This window comes from Agelaius tricolor, unplaced genomic scaffold, assembly GCF_023055355.1.
Source record: "Agelaius tricolor isolate 1412-34295 unplaced genomic scaffold, bAgeTri1.0.p SCAF_10, whole genome shotgun sequence".
In the NCBI taxonomy this organism is placed as follows: Eukaryota; Metazoa; Chordata; class Aves; order Passeriformes; family Icteridae; genus Agelaius; species Agelaius tricolor.
Window position 1 is genome coordinate 23720901 of NW_027269270.1, and position 20218 is coordinate 23741118.

At 41.9% G+C, this 20218-nt stretch overlaps 1 protein-coding gene across 8 annotated transcripts in view; it reads left to right on the top strand.

Moving 5' to 3' along the window:
* TMEM177 (transmembrane protein 177) overlaps positions 1-15848 on the top strand; it is a 45776-nt gene extending 29928 nt beyond the window's left edge. For 4 of the 8 annotated variants that reach the window (XM_071435222.1, XM_071435223.1, XM_071435224.1 and 1 more), the window contains one exon: positions 14428-15848. In XM_071435222.1, coding sequence (XP_071291323.1) covers positions 14442-15392 — 951 coding nt within the window. In that variant the 5' untranslated portion in view covers positions 14428-14441 and the 3' untranslated portion in view covers positions 15393-15848. Of the gene's footprint in view, positions 1-209; positions 584-3112; positions 3171-11040; positions 11499-11519; positions 12387-12964; positions 13295-14427 lie in introns of those variants that run through there. The other 4 variants (XM_071435229.1, XM_071435228.1, XM_071435227.1 and 1 more) reach the window with 4 other exon arrangements.
* Positions 15849-20218: the final 4370 nt, after the last annotated feature.

The following is a 20218-nucleotide window of genomic DNA, read 5'->3' on the forward strand; positions in this document are numbered from 1 at the left end:
CAGAAGTATTTCCCATAAAATCTAAAGGGGTACAAAACTGTAAAGGGCAGATTTATAGTGACCTATTGTTTGTACTTGGGAGGAGAGGAGACCTTCTGGGTTAGCACAAAGCTTTAGAAAACAGAGGCCTGAAACACAGCTCTCTGCTCTGATGTCTTCCTGAAACAGCCCCTGGAGGAAAGTATAATTTATGAAGCACTGAGCTTGCAAGTTAAATGAGCCATGTTGTGTGATCTGTGCATTCAAGAACGGGCTCACTTCTTACATGATATGTGAGATGCCGCAGGCTGCTCTTAGAGAAGCGAGTGACACTCCTGGACCAAGATGATTCAGTGTTTCTGCTTTCCAAGTCCTGCTATTGTGCAGATATCAAAAGATGGAAGAGGCACAGCATACAATGTTTGTTGTGCACTGCAGTGAATCTCTTCCCAGTCATACAGCCAAGTTTGAAGCTAAATTCAAATGAAAACAATTCATTTCAATGAAGATAAATTGAAGTTTGCAAAAGATATTTCCCAGAGAGTGCAACTGAGACAGATGATTTCCTCATCATCTTTGGAAGGAGAAGGTCACTTGGGAAGAGGTGAGTGAAAATTAGTCAAGAGTGCCTGTCCAACAGCCTTTCACAGGGAACTGGATCAGATTCAGCTTTGGTGGATGAAAAATAGTGAGATAGGCATTCTGTCAGCTGCCCTTTCTCCCTTCCTGCCATCAGGGGATTCTCTGGTACCAAGCTTAAGCCTTTCTCCTAAGAATAATTATCAGATAGAAAACCCTGTGGACTCCTCCAAATACCTTAATTCTTTCAGTGCATAAGGTGCTGCCACTGGGGGTGACAAGATGAAACCACCCCTGGTGAACTGACAGGGCTAAGCCCATGCTGCTTTCTGCCAGCTTGTGATCCACTCCACTCTCTCATCACATGCACCAGTCAATGCCCATGCCAAAGCAGACAAATGCCTCTCACTCACTAGCTGGGAAGTACAGAGACATCTTTTCCTGTTTTCTGGACCATAAAGCACAGGGAAATGTGCCAAGGATTACCTGATCTGCTGGTGCTTTTTCCAGCAGAAACCCCCCAAAAGGTAGAAGGTAAGAACGACCTCTTGCAACTGCTGCCTTTTTTAGGGACAGTGGTGCCCAGGGCTGGCTGGCAGCTGATGGAAATGGGCATGAGTGGTACAGAGCCCAGCACCCAGAAGGTGCTGCAGGGGAGGGGCCACTGGTGCAGGGCACAGGTAAAATGCCAGGGGTCAGCTGGAAGAGGGAGGTGGCCATGTGTGCATTAAGGGTGAGTAAAATGGGAGAACTTATTAAATCATTGTAAGGCATTTCCCCCTGAACAGACATTCCTCAAGCAGAGGAAATGGAGGTGGAATTTGGGATGAGTTTTGAAACCATTCTTATCTATAATAATGCAACAATAATCAATAATCCTATTACTTGTGCTTCCCCCCATGGTGATCTTACTTGGCACACTGACTTTTTGGAGCCTTGTGTCCAACTTTATCTACACAGTGTTTAGGGCTCTGAACACATTTGGTTGTTGCATGAAGTCCCCAGCTACTTTAAACTAGTATTAATTGAAGACCAGCATAAGGAAGAACTGAAGAGTCTGTTTTTCAAAAGAAAAAGTCTCTTGGACAAGTCTAAGCAGATCACTCTTCTGCTTAGAAAAAGAGAGTAAACCCCAGGTTAAACCACTGAAGAGCACATGCAGCCCTAGTGACCTCCTGGGAAAGATTGTGAATTGAGATCCATCTGTGTGTTGTTTATCAAAACATGATTATGTCAACAAAAATGCACTTATTTTTCTCTGCTGCTTTTCTGACAATCTCTTGTAATTACCTTGGTTTGAGATAGCATTTGATAGCATCTAGCAGCTGAACAACCTTGATTGACACCTCTGATTACAAGAGACTAGATGGTGGGAAACCTGAAATTTAGCTTTATTTGCTTTAGAGTACTTACTCTTTTTATACTTGATCCAAAGCCCACTGGAGTCCAAATGAAAGTTTCCATTTCTTTAGGTTTTAGTTCAATACCTTTGCCAAAAGTCATTTAGTCACAGACTGACTACTAGCATATGGAATCAAAACCAATCTTACAAAGAGATGTTAAACAGTGTTTGTGGACAGCAGGGGCTCAGCATGGACTTTCACATGGGAGAAAGAGGCTCTCTAGGTCACTCCTGAGGTACTTTGGCAGGATAAAGAGTAGTACCACGAGTGCTCAAATGTTGCGTTGTCCATCTGGCACAATCACAGATTGATTCTTCAATGACCTCAATGCAGCAAACTTTCCCCTAACAAACCCTGATTCTGTTATTTCTTGTCTGGACCTAGAGTAACTTGGGAATGCAGATTGTTAGAGCTTAAACATGTAGTCTCTGAAAAACAAACCTGCAGGCAGGTTTTGTTACAGCCATTTAAATGGATTAACTCTAATACAGACGAAGTTGGTTACTCTATTTATTTCCCCCTGCCCTGTTTTCATGCGTATTATCTTACTTCCTGCAATCCCAGTGGCATAGAAATCAAGCATCTCCTCATTAAAATTCAGAGCTGATAATTTTGGCATCCTCTGTGCAATAATCAGCTTTATTTCAGATTGCACATAGCCTACATTTTGTACCATAGACAGCTTTACAGAGTAAAGCAAGATATATAGTGGCCAAATAAAAGATGAAAGGAGCAGGTTGAACCTTTCAGGCACAGAGGGTTTTTGGCTAGAAGGTCTGCCAGGACTACATTGTCCTTGTGGTCATTATCATAACAGGGTTTTTAGGTTTAGAGTTTTTATTAGACTTTCCCCAATACTAACAACAGTATACACACAATTGAGATCTTGATTTTTGTGTAAAATGGCTAACTAGTACTGCTCACATCTTTAGAAATGGTCCTTAAGATTTGTAAATTTGCAGGTTAGAAAGGAAACAAGACTCAGGTGGCCTAGATCATGAGATGAATCAATTAAACTGGGGTACATTTAAGGGAGAGAGAGAAGTTGTTAGTGAATGAAGTCTGGTTTGGAAAAAAAGGGTATTTCTGTTTGGTCTTTGTATTGGGCTTTTTTTTTTCTCCCTATGTTGCCGGTTGTTCTGCAAATGAAGCTTTTCACACTGCTCCTGACTTACTGCATTACTGAGGATAGGCTTGGACAACAAACAGGTTTGTTAATTTCTTTTCATTTAAAATTTTTTTTTTGGTCTGCACTATAGTTTCTGTCTGTGTGTGCATTTCCATGAAAATTGTTCGTTCCCATTCTTCCTTAGCATGGAACAAAAACAAGTACCTGAATGTTCTCCAAGAGTACTCAGGAACAGTCTTCCTGTCCTGTAACTGGATGGAATGTTGACATCTGTGTGCATAAAATCATGGTATCAGAGGGATCTGTGAGCTATAGTCAGCTCTTGCTGGTTAGAGTGCTGTTTTGCAAGTTCTCCTAAACTTAAATCTGTTAACTTCGAATGAGTAAATCCTGTGACATAAAAAGATACATTTATTACAATTCTTTTCTGTGTTTGAGCTGTGGACACCATGACTCCTGACCTGGTTCTTAGATGTTGTCCCTCATCTGTGAAGTTGCTCTCTGTAAACCACTTTGGCTATCTGTAGCACTTGATATGGCTGCTCCTGACTTTAACATTAAATTATCTATGACATGCTATCCAGTGAGTAGTTATATTATGTGTTAAGTTTTCCTTTGTTTTTATGGGTAATATGGACTGCTCCTTCAAATGCAGCTTCCAGCTTTTTGATTGACTCTCCAGTTTGTCAGGTCCCATGTGATTCTCCAGATGCAATTGTGCAATCAGTCACTGTTATCAGCTCCAGATTAGCAGGGAGATTGGTTTGCATTCATCAGAAGTATTCTTGGCATTTACCAACTTGTGTTTCAGAATGCGGATTATTGGCTATCCCTGTGTCTTCCCATGTGACATACAAATGTAAACTTCAGTGCTAATACCTCTTGCAGGTGTGGCCTAACAATCACAGGTCCCTGCCTTGCATATTCTTAGTCATAGAGTTTCATACTTGTTTATCTGCACCTAGAATTTTATCCTCACCATAGTCCACTTTCTCAGTCCTTTGTTTATATTTTAAGGTGAAGAATACCTTCAATTGGGGAAAAACAATGGTTTCTACTTTGGGTTTTATTAATAAATTGTTAGGAGGCTTGAAGAGAATGTAACACCACTGACACAAACAACAGACTCTCTGAAACAAAACTGGTTTCTGCATACCAATGCACATCTCCTTTTGTAGGATGCTGGATGGGTTGAAGTTTGTCTCTGGGTTTTTATGGTTATTTCTCCTCATACAGAGTTATTTGGAGGATATTGTTTTATACCATGAATATGCTTTATCACTTTAAAGGATGCTGAACCTGCGGTCCTTCACTTTTCAGTACTGAGATCTGGATGATTTTAGTTTTGGGCAACTCTTGGAAGACAGCAAAAAATTTGTTGTGGTGTGACTGTGGGTGGCAATAACATCAGTTGTGTAGATCTTCAATGCTTATTTTAAAAGGTACTCACAACATCTTTCTTTAGAGCTTACTTTCAAAGATTGGGATGCTCATGCTGCAAGCCAGCTATAGGAAATTGTGTGTAGCCTGCACTTCATTAGGCATCATCAGCAATATATAATTGGAGTGGCAGTAGATGTATAAATGAACTTGATATTATGGTATCTGGATTTCACTTTAGCAGCTATCCTGAAAAAGCTATTGACCTGGAAAGCTAGTATTTGATTAAAGAGATGCTCATAAACCATGTAAACAAACTTATCTGTTTCAAAACAAATTTACTGCTTAAACAGGAACGAGTCTCTCTGGATGATACTGCTTTCTTAAGACCTTTTATCTGAGAGAGGATCTCTTCAAAACTTAATTTATTTGCAAGCACACATGAACTGATCCAGTTATATATAAAGCTGCAATATGTGCAGTCTCAGAGATCTGTGCAGTCTGAAATACAGCTCAAAAAGTTTCTTAAAGTACTGGAAGATCCTTAAGTGACTGATGAAATAGAAAACATGGACTGTTCAGTGGCCGAACACGTTTTCCCAAGAAGAGTGTGTGGGATCAGACCCCTTCCCTCCTACACACTGCCATACCACAGTGCTAAAGCAGACAGATTTCACCTGGTTTGCAGGGTGGTTGGTTTATGGAGAACAGCTTTGGTTTACTGTAGCTGCTCCCTGCTTCACACACTCTGTGTAAGACTTGATCAGCTCCCACTCAGAAGCTGTTATTTTTCTCCTGTTACACATGCTGTCCAAGAAAAAAGCTGTGTGTTACAGCTATACGTGATCCCATCTTCTCATGATGACCTTTTCTGAAGTATTTTAAAGTAAGACCTCTGACTGAGGGGAAAAAAAAGTAGGTGCCACTTTGAGAGAGGGTAAAAAAACTGTAGGCAGGTGTCTTTGAATTAGAAACTCAACAGACTGGGCCTGAGTCTCCAGCTCCCCACCAAAGCACTGGGCAGTCAGTAGGGTAACATAAAGAAAATGCTGGATTTCCAGTGCTAAAGAAAATGATTTGTGCATTAACAGAATGTGTCTTCTGTTACTGTTATCAGCATGAGTCTCCTTTTCCTAGACAGTAAAAATGTGGATCTGAGCTTTGGTAATAACACTGAATAAGACAAGTCTTAAACAGATTGAATTAATAGGAATCCAATGTTCCAAATAGATCTCACTTTAACATTCATCTTGCATTTTCTCATAATTTAATTCTGTTATTTCTAGTGATAGCTCTTCCCTAGAACTGGGATGTCTTTTCAACTGACTTGAGGCAGAGTGGAATCTCTGGTCTGGTACTACAGTAGAATGTACTGGTTTTTAGACTAGCTGGTATTCTGTTTGTAGCTTCCACAGCTTTTAATGAGACAGGAAAAATTACCCTTATCTGCAGTGATAAGGACCTTCCTGGAAGGTCACAGCATTTGTGAAGTAATCCAACCATGGAGTAATGCTCAGTGACCACCTAGGCTGATTGACTCAGTGAAACAGCCCCAATTTCTACTTGCTTTCAAGTATCATTACCTTTGCAGTAACTTCAAATATTCCCAAGGTTAGACAGTATGATTCAATCTGTTAAATATTATACCACTGCCTCAAAGAATTGGCATCCTCTCCTTCCCAAGACACACTTCTTCCAATTCTGAAGGGAAATGGTGCTAATTAGCTGTATTATGAAGATATGACATCTTAATTCACTACAGTACCTTCCTTTTAGGAGAGCTAGCTAAATGCAGGACCAGAGCTCTTTAAAATAACTGTATTAGTTATAGACAGTGAACAATTGTCCTGGTTAACAGCTTGGCTCATGTGCACTGCCAAGAAAACCCAGGCTAGACAATGAACTTATGTTTGTCAGTTTTCATTTGATTTCATCAAATGACATCAAAATGGTGTCTGTAACACAACTAATGCAATATGGTATAGGGTCTGTCTGCACACTACACCTGAAGTAGTTTTAAATAGCAGTAGACTACTTGCAGAACCATGGGCTTCAGCATGAATTGATTTGACCAGATGCTGCAAGTGGTTTTGCTCCTCAGCTCTCTGCTGCAGGTATCCAGATTTTCTACTAGCACCCGTGTTCACCTGCTGGATATCACAGAATCAGCAAGTTTGGAACAGATCTTCATGATCATCCAGTCCAACCATCAATGTAGCACCACCATAGTCACTCCTAAACAAGGTGGATGTGTGTATTAACCTCAGCAGAGATTGCAAAGCACATTCAGATCAAGGATTGTTTGATGATTATGCTCAAAGGAATCCTGCTTGAAGGAAGGATTTTCTATTTTACTTCACAGGGTGCTCACTCTTTATCAGCTTCTGGTACATCCAGATAGAGGTGAGGGAGCTTGTACAATTAGCCCCCAGATCTGAAAATGCAGTAGCAAAGAGATAAAAACCTGCATTTTCCCTTTTCTGTGTCTGCTGCCACAGAGAGCCTGTCTGAGGTTTAGGCAGGTCTGGATCAGCAAATCAATACTTCAAAAACTCTGGAAAGAAAAGTTAGTCCCAGAGCTGTGTAGCCATCCAAATGACTTGCAGCCTCTTTATGGCTTCCAAAACACTAGTTTTTCATTCCCTGATCAGTTCCAAGCTGTGATATAGTAGGGAAGAAAATATCTTCCCAGTTCTTTAAAGACTCTCTGCTTTACTGTGATCTATATACCTGCCAATACCAACAACAAAATTAGTCATCTTTTTAGTCCTTCTTAAATATATATATATAAATACAGGGATTTGAAGGTTTGATTTGAGACCAGAAATATAACTACCTCTTCTCATGGCTGTGTTTCTGAATGTTTATCCTTTATTATGCTTGTCTACATCACCCATCTTGAGAGGAAACACAAGGTACTATCTTTAATAACATGAACATACCCCAGGTATAAGAAAAATAGTTGTGAATAGTTCATCTTTTTCAACAGAAGAGGTCTAACAAGGAGATGGGAACTTTTTTTTCCTACTACTTCTTATACATGGCTTTGATTATCAGCATAAGAATGCCATTCCAGCCAAACCTTGTCCGTAAACCTGATAGAAAGGAAAATGTGGTTTCTAATCTGCGTTAACTGAGCCAAAAGCAAAATCCTGGCATACAGGCAAAATTTGCAGTTGTGTTCCCCATCAGCTGGTGAGTGTGAATGTTCCATGGGTGGAACACATGGGACTATGAGGCACAGTGGGAATGGGACATGCAAGGATATATTATCAATATTGGCTGCTACCTCCCCTTTCCAGCAACAGAAACTGCTGAGATCTGAAGAGCTGCACCTTCATGCTTTTGCTCAATGCTGTGTATGCTTCAATCCCACTGTCACTGTGCTATTTGCTGCAATTTGGAGATGGGCAACTTGCTCAGAATGACAGCTGGAAAGCCCATCTTGCCACAAGCTCTTCTTCCCCTTCAGTGCAGTTCAAGTACGAACAGGCTCAACCTTTTGGCACCTGTCAAGAACATTAAAGGTCACTTAATACAGCAATTTTCAATGCATTTTGTGCTGAGCTGGAAGTAGTTCCAGCACAGGCCATTGTAAGTCACTTTAGTACAGGTACTTCCTAGGCATATGTTTTGCTTCAGAGCATTGCACTGCTTCTGCATGTTCATTACTGAAGCACTGCATTCAGCAATACTGAAAAGTGGGCCAGGGAGCTGCTCTTAAAAGAAGGCTCACAAGTCATACCCTTCCTTCACAGTAGGATCTCCCCCAGATCAATCAACACATCTCACTTCAGGATCTTTTTGCCCTCTAACATTCCCTCTGTTCTTCATCAGACTTCTCTGTCCTCATGTCCTGTAAAACTCCCTAATGTCCACACTCCAGTTCCCTGGCTTTCATGATTGCATCCATAGGTAACTGGTGGATGATCTGTGTCCTGTAGGCTTTGGAATCTCTCTCCTCCTGCTGCTATCAATGCAACTCTATAGACATACATAGTGTAATTTCCTAATCCCAGACTCCTGCAACCTCTCTTTCATCTGACACCTGGGACATACAATATTGCATAAATTTGTGCCAAAATTATAAGGTTCCCTCTGTTAAAGCTCATACCTAGAGGATGGATTGTGGAAAAACTTGTATAAAAGGGCAGATAAATCAGATAAACAGACTCCATGAAGTAAGAAGATGTTGAGGGGAGACATGTCTACATCTTGGGCTCGTGGACACTCACTGACCACATTTACATTTCCACTTTGGAAATCACATGAGCAAAACAGACTGCAAGACCATATAAATCATTAAGCAAAATGAATGATTTTCAGTTCTGTATTTAAATGTCAGACTTTTTCCTAATGTAGCAACAAGGCTTCATACATACAGATTTCAAGTTAGAGAGGCAGATGATGGTAGGTACCTCTATCTTATGGTAAAATATGCGAGAGAACTGGATCATGTTCCTGAATGAGTAAGGCAGAGCGCGTCCTACAGCACCACCTAGCAGGCTAATTTAGAAGTGGTCCATATCCCTGGATCCATGACTGCTATGATGTGTATGCGCATTAAAACCAGGGCGCCCTTCAGTCTTGTTTCACTTTCCTTGGTGTAACAGCTGCTTCTTGAAACCAGAACCGCGCCAGCCTGGTGATTAGTAAAGCCGGGGTGCTGTTTCTCCAAGTTGTATTAATTATAAATCTCTTAAGAGAAACCATAGTAAGAATGCAATGCCAGATTTTTGAGGTTTAGTGTAAGAAATCTTTGTTTTCTAGATCTCTCCACCTGGTGCAGACGCACCTCCCAAAGTCAGATTTCACAAACCCACCCAACCTTTTCTCTGTATTCACCAGCAGGATAAGTAAGTCTCAGTGTGATGAGGGATTTTTAAAGACTGAGAGTCTCTGTGTATTTCAGTTAGTGGGAGTCTGTTGTCTGTCATCACCTACATACAAGTTTTCTTTGTGCATCTGCATGAAGTGTGAATACCAATGCCAGCTTACAAATTGTAAGTTTTGGCAGATGATGAAGCTCCATGCTGAGGCTGCAGAACAAAGACTGTAACAGCTCTCTGCTGATATAAAGAGGGATGTGAAGTTTTTTAGGTTTTTTGGTTGGTTGGTTGGTTTTTTGGGTTTTTTTTTGTTTTGTTTTGGGTTTTGTGTTATTTTTTTTTTCTGGCTGCCTCATACCTTGTTAGAATCTTGGCACTTCTCAGAGCTTTCAATGCCCCCATTCTGCTTGATAACCTAGCAGAAAATGATGCCTTTTTGTCGGTTACTATGTTTTATGGTGCTAATGGTGAGATAAACGTGATGCATAAGAGGGTCTGATGGGTGACAGAGCTGGCAAAAAGTGGCTTACAGGGGGACAGGTGAAAAAGATGGGATCTTTTCTCTGACTTCTCCCTTTGGGTGGCAGCAAACTATTCACCTGCCTTGCCATACTGCATAAAACCATAACCTAAGGGTAGAACTGTGCCCTGTCACAATGGAGTGTGTTTTCTTAGCAACCTGTTTATTGGAAGTTAAAACCAAGGTTGCCATTTCCAGCTTCTGTTCACAACAGGCTATGCCTAGCCAGGCCTGTTTAGTACTAGCATTTCTAAAAATCAGGTCATCTAGTGGGAAAAACATAGGATAAATTTATTCATTAGGATACTTTCATGAAAGTCCTAAAAATCCCCATGAATTTGAATTAGAACTCCTAAGCAGTCAGTTTACAATCTTAATCCTTTAATGTGAACTCGAGTGTCATGCTAAAATGTCTGGGAACTAAACCTTTACTGTAAGAAATGCTTCACTCAGGGGCTGCTGCAAAGAAAGCAAGATCTGTCAAAATTAATCACAAGTAGAAAGTAGGAACAGCTTGCTTTTATTTCTATTCTGTTGCCTCTCACCCAGCATAACTTCCATTTGGATAGTGAAAAATTATTACCTTATGACTGCCCGGTGTGGAGGAACACTTTAAAACAATCATCCAGCACGAGTGCAAGCTTCCTATAAATGAGACAAACCCAACCTTTCACTATCTCCATCCCAAATAAAGCCCTAACCTGGCCAAAACCTATTCTGTATTCTGTCTTTGCAAGGACAGCACATCCCAGGGGCAAGGCTGGACTTCCCAGAGCTCAGCCCTGGATGCTGGTGCTTCCAAAGGGTGCTGCTCTGCCACCCACCTCCTCTTATTCCACGTCTTTCCAGGGCCTTCGGGGTGCCCAGGCTGTAGATCAAATCCACAAGGGCTTACTGAGAAACCACACTGGCCATATGCTTTGAACAAACAGTAACTGTAAAGCAAATTTTAAAAAATCCCTGCGTATGTTATTTTACCACAAGGAATGACAGATAAATCCTACACGATGGATGCCAGCTCTGCCACTTGCTGCCTTAGCGGCAAGCATTCCTGCCCTGCAGTGGAGAGAGCTGAATTAACAATACAGATGTAAAGTATTTCGCAGGAAGAACGTTGGGAGTTAGAACACAGAAAAAAGTCATGAGGCGGGCAGAGAGCGGCAGTCCCTGCCTCACGCTGCGGCTGCCCTTGGAGGGGTGGGGGGGGGGGGGGTGTCTCTTCCTCTTCGCCTGCAGGGGCAGCGGGTCGGACCTTCCCCTCGGTCCGTTCGCCCGAGGCCAGGTTCAGAGGGTCGGATCCTCCCCTCGGTCCGTTCGCCCGAGGCCAGGTTCAGAGGGTCGGATCCTCCCCTCGGTCCGTTCGCCCGAGGCCAGGTTCAGAGGGTCGGACCCTCCCCTCGGTGCGTTCGCCCTGAGGCCAGGTTCAGAGGGTCGGATCCTCCCCTCGGTCCGTTCGCCCTGAGGCCAGGTTCAGAGGGTCGGATCCTCCCCTCGGTGCGTTCGCCCTGAGGCCAGGTTCAGAGGGTCGGATGCGCCCCTCGGTGCGTTCGCCCGAGGCCAGCCCCGGGCTGTGCCACTGCAGCCACACCCGGCCGCTGTGAGGGGAGCCGAGCCCCGCCCGCCATGGCGCCTCCGCCCGCCCCTTCCGCCCGCAGCCCCGCCTCGGCCCGGGACCCGCGGTAGGTGCTGGGCGGCCGCGGGGCGGGGGGGCCCGGGGCTGTGCATTTGTATCACTCTCCTCTGCTATGTTTTTAATTTCGTGACAGCCGGAGCCCTGGAGGCGGGTCCGGCCCGCGCCCTCTTTCCTGATGGATCGTGCCTTAAGCTGGGCTTTCCCTTCGACTACGTGCGATCTTAAAGCAATAAATTCAGTAACACACACGTGTTATGGCCAAACCTGCCCAGATATCCCTCATCTGAACTTTAGCTGATGCAGATCTCTGAGTTCAAGTGAGAATTAAGTGCTTGTGACACCTCAGAGATAGAAAGTATTTCAGCATGTGGGGGAGGGCGCCATGTAACCGTGGCTTCATGGTTACTAAACGATTAAATTAGCAGGATATGGGCCACATAAATTGCCTTGCAGTTTCCGGTTGCTATCCTCATACATAAATTGCATAAAGTTTATGAATAAAATAAAGATGTTGTGCACGGTTAGGGTTGCAGTGGGATATCTGCAGGAGCTGAGCATCTGCACTGAGCCCTGAGGAAGGTTTGGAAGCATAAATGCTAAAATGTTTTGTGGGCAGTTTTCCTTTTATTTTCCTGATTATTAACTATTATGAGAAAACAAATGTGGCATTTCCTGCTTACTTTTGCATTCGATGTGCACTATCACATTTGACCGTGCAAGGAAGGAGTTTTTATTAGGTAATGCAAGAAAGGAGAGTGGAGTTTTCAGTGTGGTCTGTCCTTCCCCACACGGGTGTGGATGTAAGCTGAAGGAGGACTTTTTCCTTGAAGCATTTCTAATCTTAAAACGATGTTATCTGTCTCCAGTGGGAGGGCATTCTCTGACAGGAGAAACCTGTGAAGTCCCTGCCTCAGCTTCACATGAGGATCAAGTGGTAGGCTCCCTACAATCATCCCCTTGGAAGTGCTTCCCCCTGCACTGTAAATGACATGACCTTTTCCATCAGATCTAAATACCAGATTTGCTGAGAGGTCATAAACTTCAAAATGGTCGTTTGATATTAAGTACTACCATTTTCTGGTTTTTAGTTCTATTATCAAGGAGATTTTCTCCTGAAATTTGGTTTCATCCAAGGTCTTGGCTCTTTGGCGTGTTTTTCTTAAATAAGATTGTCAAAAAAAACCCCACCTCTGTCTTCAGCAGAATATAAGAATACCACTAGTTATTACACTAAAAAATACATATTAAATTACTGTATGATTACATACATCATTGTTTTTATTAAGCACTCAGTGTGTGTTTAGTGCAGCATAAATATTAAACAAGATTATTCTCCCCCTGGTGGGTTTACAGTCTGAAAGATCTTCATAGGAAGGAGTAGTAATAACATATCATTAAAACACCCCTTTAAATTAATCTCTTTTTGTTTCCCTGTGGTTAACTTTCATTTGCTCTTGATCATGACTGGTGTGTCCTGGCATGTTCCTGTGGTGCTGTTTGATGATGTTACAGACCCCAGTTGTCCACTCTGCCCCTCTGTGAGAAGTTCTTGTTCAGCACATGTGGAAGGAGAGCATGTGTCCCTGCTTCAGCTGCTGCCACACAGAGCCCAGCAGCATAGCTGAGACCCACCTTTGATGGCACTGCACGCTCAGACTTTGGTTGTATCAAAGCTCAGTTCCCTTCTTCCACCTTGGCTTTCTGTGAGGACAGCTGGAAACACTCATGTCTTTAACAGCTGCAGCAAGATTCTGTGAAGCTCGTATGTGAAAGCCCTGAGAGAAGAGACTCTGCAAATGGAAAAAGTGGTGCCCAGTTTTCACTGATTTCTGCTGGATTTAGGTGCCTAATTCACTTTTATACCCTCTCAGTAGGATTTTTCTAGGCAGGAATTTTGTATCCAATAGAATTTTTTTTAAGAGGAAATTGGAGCTTTCCTGGGAAGAGCATGTAGTACGGCTTGGACCATAAAAAGAACTGATGTTTCCCAAGGGAAGCATGACTCTTGAACTGAATGAGTTGGCAGGTTTGAAAGTTTTGAAGTTTATTTGCTTACTTAAAGAGTCATAACATAGTCGTAGGCCCTGAAACAATTTATCTTCCAGTTTCTGCTCTAGACTGAACATAGTATTTGTCAGAGAAATTATTTCAGAGTCAAATTTTTAAAAGTAGCTGCTGAAAGCATGCTGCTTTCTGAAAATACCTTTTTGCTGAATAAGCTAGAACCACTGCCTGGGAGTTTAAATCTGAAAGAAAAGAAAAAAAATGTATAGAAAGCACATACTGTTTCTTGTTGGTTTTTGATTGTTTGTTTTTTGTTGGGTTTTTTGTTTGTTTGTTTTGTTGGTTTTTTTTTTTTTTTTGATACTGAGCTTGACTAGCCATGAGAACAAACTCCTAAAGGAAAATTCTGTCTCCTGAAATTTTTCAAATCAAAATGTGATCCTGTTTGGAAAGTTGTTGTCAAACTCAGCTTATTGAATTTAGTATTCAGGTTACTGATTAAAATTTTTGCAGCTCTACTGTAGAGGAGGTTGGCATAGACTGATCTAATTATTGGCTCTTTCTGACCTCAATACCTGTAGACTGTATAGTGGAAGGCAGGACTGGGATTGTGCTAGCAAGGACTAGACAAGTATGTTGGGTAAATACAGGGTATGTATTGATTGCTGGGGGAGGAGGAAGTATGGTGGCTTTAGTATTGTCTTTATTGTGGTAAATTGATTTACTGGAGGAAAGGGAGAAGTTAATTCTTCATATCAATCATCCTGTGTTGCAAGGCCCAAAAAATTGTGTATCTCTTCCTCTTGTAAAATTGTTTTGCGTTTTGTTAATGTAAAAAATTGTTTCTTTGGTTATTGTGCTCTGCTTCTTCTCATGTTTTCTGCTTTGGTTGTTTGGGGTTTTTTTTAGCACTAGAGAGATGACAAGCCTATCTATGCACACTTTAATTCCTGGTTTTGTGTTACAAACAGGTTAGGATTTGACTATGGCAGTGCGGTTCCTGTGGAAGGCATCAGTGTGGTTCAAGAAGCACAAGATCACTGTGTTGGCCGTTTCTTGCATGGGACTGCTTGGCACTAACCTTTCCTATCACGTGTTTCCTGAGCAGACATTCAAACTGCTGCATGAGTGCTGGTCAGAGGGGCAGCCAGCTGAGCTTTCGGAGAAGCTCTGTGGTGTGTTTCAGGATGTCCTTCAAGATACTGGTGTGAAGTCCACTGGCTCCTACAGAGCCTTTGCAGCTTCTAGCTTCCACCCTGTGAGCGCTGGAATTCCCTGGCTGCCTGAAGGCTGTTTGGTGGGCATCCCGCCTAACTTTGATAGCACAGCTGAGGATAAAAAAGGAATAGTCAGCCATGTTGTTGTAATAAATGGCAAGGAAGTAGACTGGGAGAGCAGTGAAGGTGTGGCTTTGAAGGAAGCTCTCACATTTTCCCTTAAAGCTCAGAAGTTTGCCATTGCCAGAGAAGTTGTGTACTTGCAGAATGGCAGCCCTTTAGCAAGTGCAGTTGTGGCTCCGACTTGCTTGGCTGGGACGGTTGTCTGTGGGAGCGCTCTAAAGCTGCTGCTGGGGTTATCCAGGGGCCCTGTGATCCTCCGGGGCCTCTGTAACCTTGTCACTGCCATGGGAGGACTGCTCTGCTACTATGTCTCTTCTGATGCCATCACCTATCAGCTGGACTGCAGGGCCGACTCGAAGGCAGCCAGGCTTTCCAAGGACTATGCCAGCGGTGGCCTTGAATTTTATGATAAAATCTTGTCCCGCAACAGGATTTTTCGTGGTCTGATGGGCAAAGAAGGGATGAAAATGTATGCCCCGAGTGGTAACCTTTTCCCAAGGCACTGGTTCAGAATAAAGTATACCCCATACACTTACCGGAGAACTTTGATTCTTAATGTTTTAAGAGAGCTCCAGGCATCTGATGGGAGTGCTTGAATTTTAAACTTGTGAATTATGTATTTTGGAACACTGCTGTGCTGCTTTTTTTCTTTTTTTTTTTCTTCTGTATCTTCATTAGAATTTTGGGGTTTATTTTTGCATATAGTTCAGAAAGAGTTATTGCACGTTTCTTGAATAAAGAATTCTCTCTTAAAATATTAAAGATTTGCTTCCAAAGTGCTCGGTTCTGTGTGCATCTCAAATCACAAGACTGCTGAGAAGGGAAACTTTTCAGACACTGATCTGGAAGTTCTGCTGTGCTGCTTTGCCTTCCTGCCATTTCAGTCTGGCAAATTGCAAGGTGCAAGTCCAGCGGAGGTTTTGGGATCATTATAATTTAAACTGAGGTGTTTGCTCTTTCTCCTGTAGAACAACACAGATATTTTAAAAAATGGGCAGTCTGTATCATGTGATTACATAAATATCAAGACAGAGTGTTTCTGTTCTGTGTAAGTTCTTGTGCTGTGTATATTCTTATGCTGCAGTCACCATTCTTCATGGTGAGACATTAGTTATGCTGCAATTCCTACCAGTACAGACAGTTTATTACCAGCACCTGCATAATTTGCTTAAATCTAGTTCTCTCTCTAGTACATGGTGACTGCAATGTCCCCAGGAGTGGTAGTGTGTAAGAGGACTGTCCTGGATTGTCTTCTCATAAGTAGGATAAGCATGTTGAGAAAAGGTTTTTCTGCTTGCTTTGGTAGAGTTTTTTGTTTCATTTAAAAATACGTGTAGATGTATGTCACCTGCTATGTCAGTGATGGCAAGGTATGAGACATAAGTCTGACATTTGGTGCAGAAACTGGTGAGGTCTTGGATGCAGAGTTGCCAAAGGAGATTATTCTCCTGTATCCAAAGGAGAGTATTCTCCTGGCTCAACAAGATTTTGTCTGGCAGGCCAAGCTTTACCCAGGATTACTTATCTTCTGGAGGAGTCTTTAGTGCATGGGCAGTAAGCTTTCCACTATAGTCTCACCTTGATTTTCAAGGTGATAGTTTTCAAACTTTGTGGCTCCTTCTTTCCTATGTTTCTATTGCTGTTCCAGTAGCTCTCCCTGGTGATGTCAACGTAGTTCTCATCTCTGTCGTCATTCTCACCAGTAGCTTCTGTTATTTTCTGACTTTTCAGTCAGAGATGTGCTGAGTGTCCTCTCTGCCCTGGCTTTGTCCTTTCTTCATCTGCCTCAATAAGAACTGTCACACCTGTGTTTGCTCAAAGCATTACTGAGTTCTGTTTCCCTTTTGAATCACATGGTGACATAAAATTGATATTCTGGCTGCTGAAGCACTGCTGTTGCTTTCCATTGCTGAAGCCATGTGTGTGAGATGTTTGAGTTTCTGCTGAAGTAATCTGTGCCATATGCTTCTGAAACATCACCTATTGCTTGCACTTGTCCTCAGCAGGTCATGAGATATCTCTCTGGTGTTTTTCTGGCTGTAAGGCATAAGGCTATTGTTTTTGTGTCCTTTTGTGAAAGAGTGATAAAATTTCCTGGTCTGTGGAATAAGAAGAGACTTTACTTTTAGGCAGGGGTCTTTAAAAGCTTTGAGCTTTTTTTTTTTTTTTTTTTTACTTGTCTTCCAGATAAATCCAATATAAGGCATCACAGAAGTTTGTTGGTAGTGACATAGGGACTCAAGATTGGAAAATAATTCCTGGTTTATATAGTCTGTGAGTTTATTTCATCCTCCTGTTACTCCTTCAGACAAATCTAAACTCTGAAATATTCTGAGGGAGAACTTAGCCCCTTTAGTTTATGTGGTTGAAGGAGCTGCTGCTACATAAAGAGTGCAGAGAGGAAATCAAGGCCTTCTTGGAGATTTACAACAAGTAACAGTTTAAACAAAATGAAATTAAAGTAATCTGCTTGTCTTCTATCACTCTTTACCGTTGCTTTTCATCATGATGCCTGCAGCTAGTGTGGTTATTTGACATTGTTGGGGTGTAAAGCCCCAGTGGTGCTAATGGGTTTTGCAGCTATGCACTTCACTAGACTCTTGCAGTGGGATTCTCCAAGAAGCTCCATGTATCTATAAATGCTGGGTCCCATTTAACCTTCTCTGAACTGGCTGTGGCACATTGGTGTTGATAAGGAAGGGCTGGCTAGCACTAAGATGCATGACCCTTCTTTCCACAGACAGATTCTTGCCAAGGGCTTACACACCTCCCTCTCTATACAGTTGAGCATAGTGTCAATACAGGGAAAACAGGAACTGCAATCACAATTGCTTAGTAAGATTTCCCTGAACTTTGGGAATGTGCAGGTAGTCCTGGAAAAGATTTTTGTGTGTATGTGTTGCTAGGTAATTGCTGTGTGCAAAATCACCCGTGCTATTTGGCAAGTAAGGATAGCACAGCTCAAATACATGGCCATGACAGTACTCGTGAAAAGTCTTTTGTTATACTGCAGGTGTTTTCCTGTAGGTAGAACTATCATTGAAATCAAACGTGAACTCTACATACTGGTAATAAAAATGGTCTGGTTGAGAGTATCCCGGAATTAAAGGTGGAAATGGAAATGTTCCATATTAAGAATGGTCTGATGTAGAAAAGCAAGTTCATTCAATGGCCCAGAAAAGGCCAAACAAATCAGTTTTCAGTAAATCGTGTGATATAGCCTCCCCCAGCTCTGAAGCTAAAAATCTGAGGAATTTGAAGAACTTGTTTTAGCATTAACTGGCTTGTCTTTTGCTGCTCAGACAAGGCACACTTTGTACAAATTTTTGTGTAGAAAAGCAACAAAAAATGTTAAGCTAAAAGGAATTGCTAGGAGATGTAGATAAAAGAAGTCTAAGTCTAGAAACTGTAAAAGCAAAGATGTCAGTGGAATAATGAGCTCTCATAAAAATGGATACTATCTACAGATATGAACCTCTCTGTCTGGTGAAGTGATTAAAGGATGAAGAAGTATAAGTAGCAAATGACCAAAATGAGCTGCTAGTTTAAATTTAGATAAAATCTGGTTTAAAGAGGGATTTGCTTGACTGGTTTATTTGTGTTATTATCCTGAATGTTCTATGTAACCGAAAAGAAAATGATCCTTGTAACTTCTTTTTTATATAAATGCAATTCTTGCTGCTTCATAAAGCTTTAGTGGGTGATGCTGCAAGAGATGAGGGTTGGTCACCAAGGTGCTTTGCTCAGAATTCCCACTGAAGTGTAAAAAATGTACTCCAGGACCTGACTCACGTATTTCTTTATCCTAAAAATTGCAGTTTCTTGTTGTGGAGGTATTTTCAGCTTGTTTAATGGTCAAAAAGATAAAGTTGTCTGAAAAGAGCAATATTGAGACCTAGACAGTTTTCTTGAAGACAAACAAGTGGAAGTCACCTGATTACAGCAATTCCAGAATCAGCTGCTATGGGTATCTGGCTTCTCTAGCAGTTTACAGAAGCAGGAGCTTTGGAAAGAGGGAAATCTCTACCCAGGTGGCACTGAGTAAAGCATGTGGACTTGCCCAGAGGAGTTCAGTTGAAGGGCAGTGGTCCTTTAGAAAAGAGCCTTTTTTATTACAGTAGAGCACTGCTATCACCCCATTTCACATTAAAGTGGTTTCCAGAATTTGACAGGTAAGATGGTGAGAGAGCTGACTGCAGAGCTGTGGAGCTTCTTGCCCTGCAGGGAAAGCTGGTGGTGTTGGGAGAAGTGATGCTGAGAAGAGCCTACTACTGTTTTGCCCTTGGCTGCAGCAGTTGTGAAACAACCACAGTGACAAAGTGTGGCTTGCATGGGTGGGGTGTGAATTTGAATGTATGAATCAAATCATAATGACTGAAACACAAGTGGCTTTCACCAGAGGAACAAATGCAGAGGATCCATCAAGGAGTGCATACTGCTATGTGCAGAATGTGGACCCTATCCTGCAACTATTATCTGCTCCTGTTCACTAAAAGCTCCATGTAGCAAGTGTGATTACATTCATATAAAAATCAGTAAGTTGCAGGCAGTCTGCTATCCATGCATCCAGTCTCTCCTTGATTTCACTCATCTCAGCTGGAAGGCTATATTATTCTGCCTTTGAAGCAGAACAATGCTGATGTAGGAAGACATACTTAAGATCTTGGAATAAGGAGGGCACCTTCAGGAAGAGAGAAATTTGGTTGTTGTCAAAACCAGACTAAAGAATAGAAAAAACTTATTATTCTCCAGGAATTGGTATGTTAGACAAATTAAACTGAAGGCACTGAGAAATGGCTTATGGATGTTTTGCTGGGCATCTTTTTCACTGACAATATATTGGTTTGTTAAGTTGAAGTGAGTATATTTGGGCTGCTCAAACTGCCAAATCTATAAAGTGGAGAAAATTACTAAAATTTGGCCAGAAATCCATCTGGTTTTCCCATCTGGAAAAGTACAAGCCAAACTCTTAAGCTTCATAGCCAGAAATGAACATTGGAATATCTCTGCAGTTGGAAGTATTTACTGTCCTCTGTAAGACCAAGTTTGCCAAAATCTACCAGGTCTTCAATTTTGAGAGAAAGTGTGTTCTTAAAAACTCAGTTTTGTGTCCAAAAATGCACTTTGATAAACACAGCCAACCCAGGTGTACTTTTTTTGATTCCTACCTTAGTTTTTCTGTAGGAAAAACATACTGATAGAAGAATTTGTGGTGCTCTCAGCTTGTCTTGAAAAAATAATTGTCCCCCAAATCATGCTTACTGGAGAACTTTTTCCTGTTTATTTTTTTTTTTTCCTCCCATGGTTGAACTTCCATCATCTGGAAAGTTGATCCCCTTTCCAGTCCTGACCTGGTTTCTCAGAATCGCTTTCTGCTTTGGTTTGCAGGAGTATTACCTTGTTAATGTAGTCAAGGTGTTAA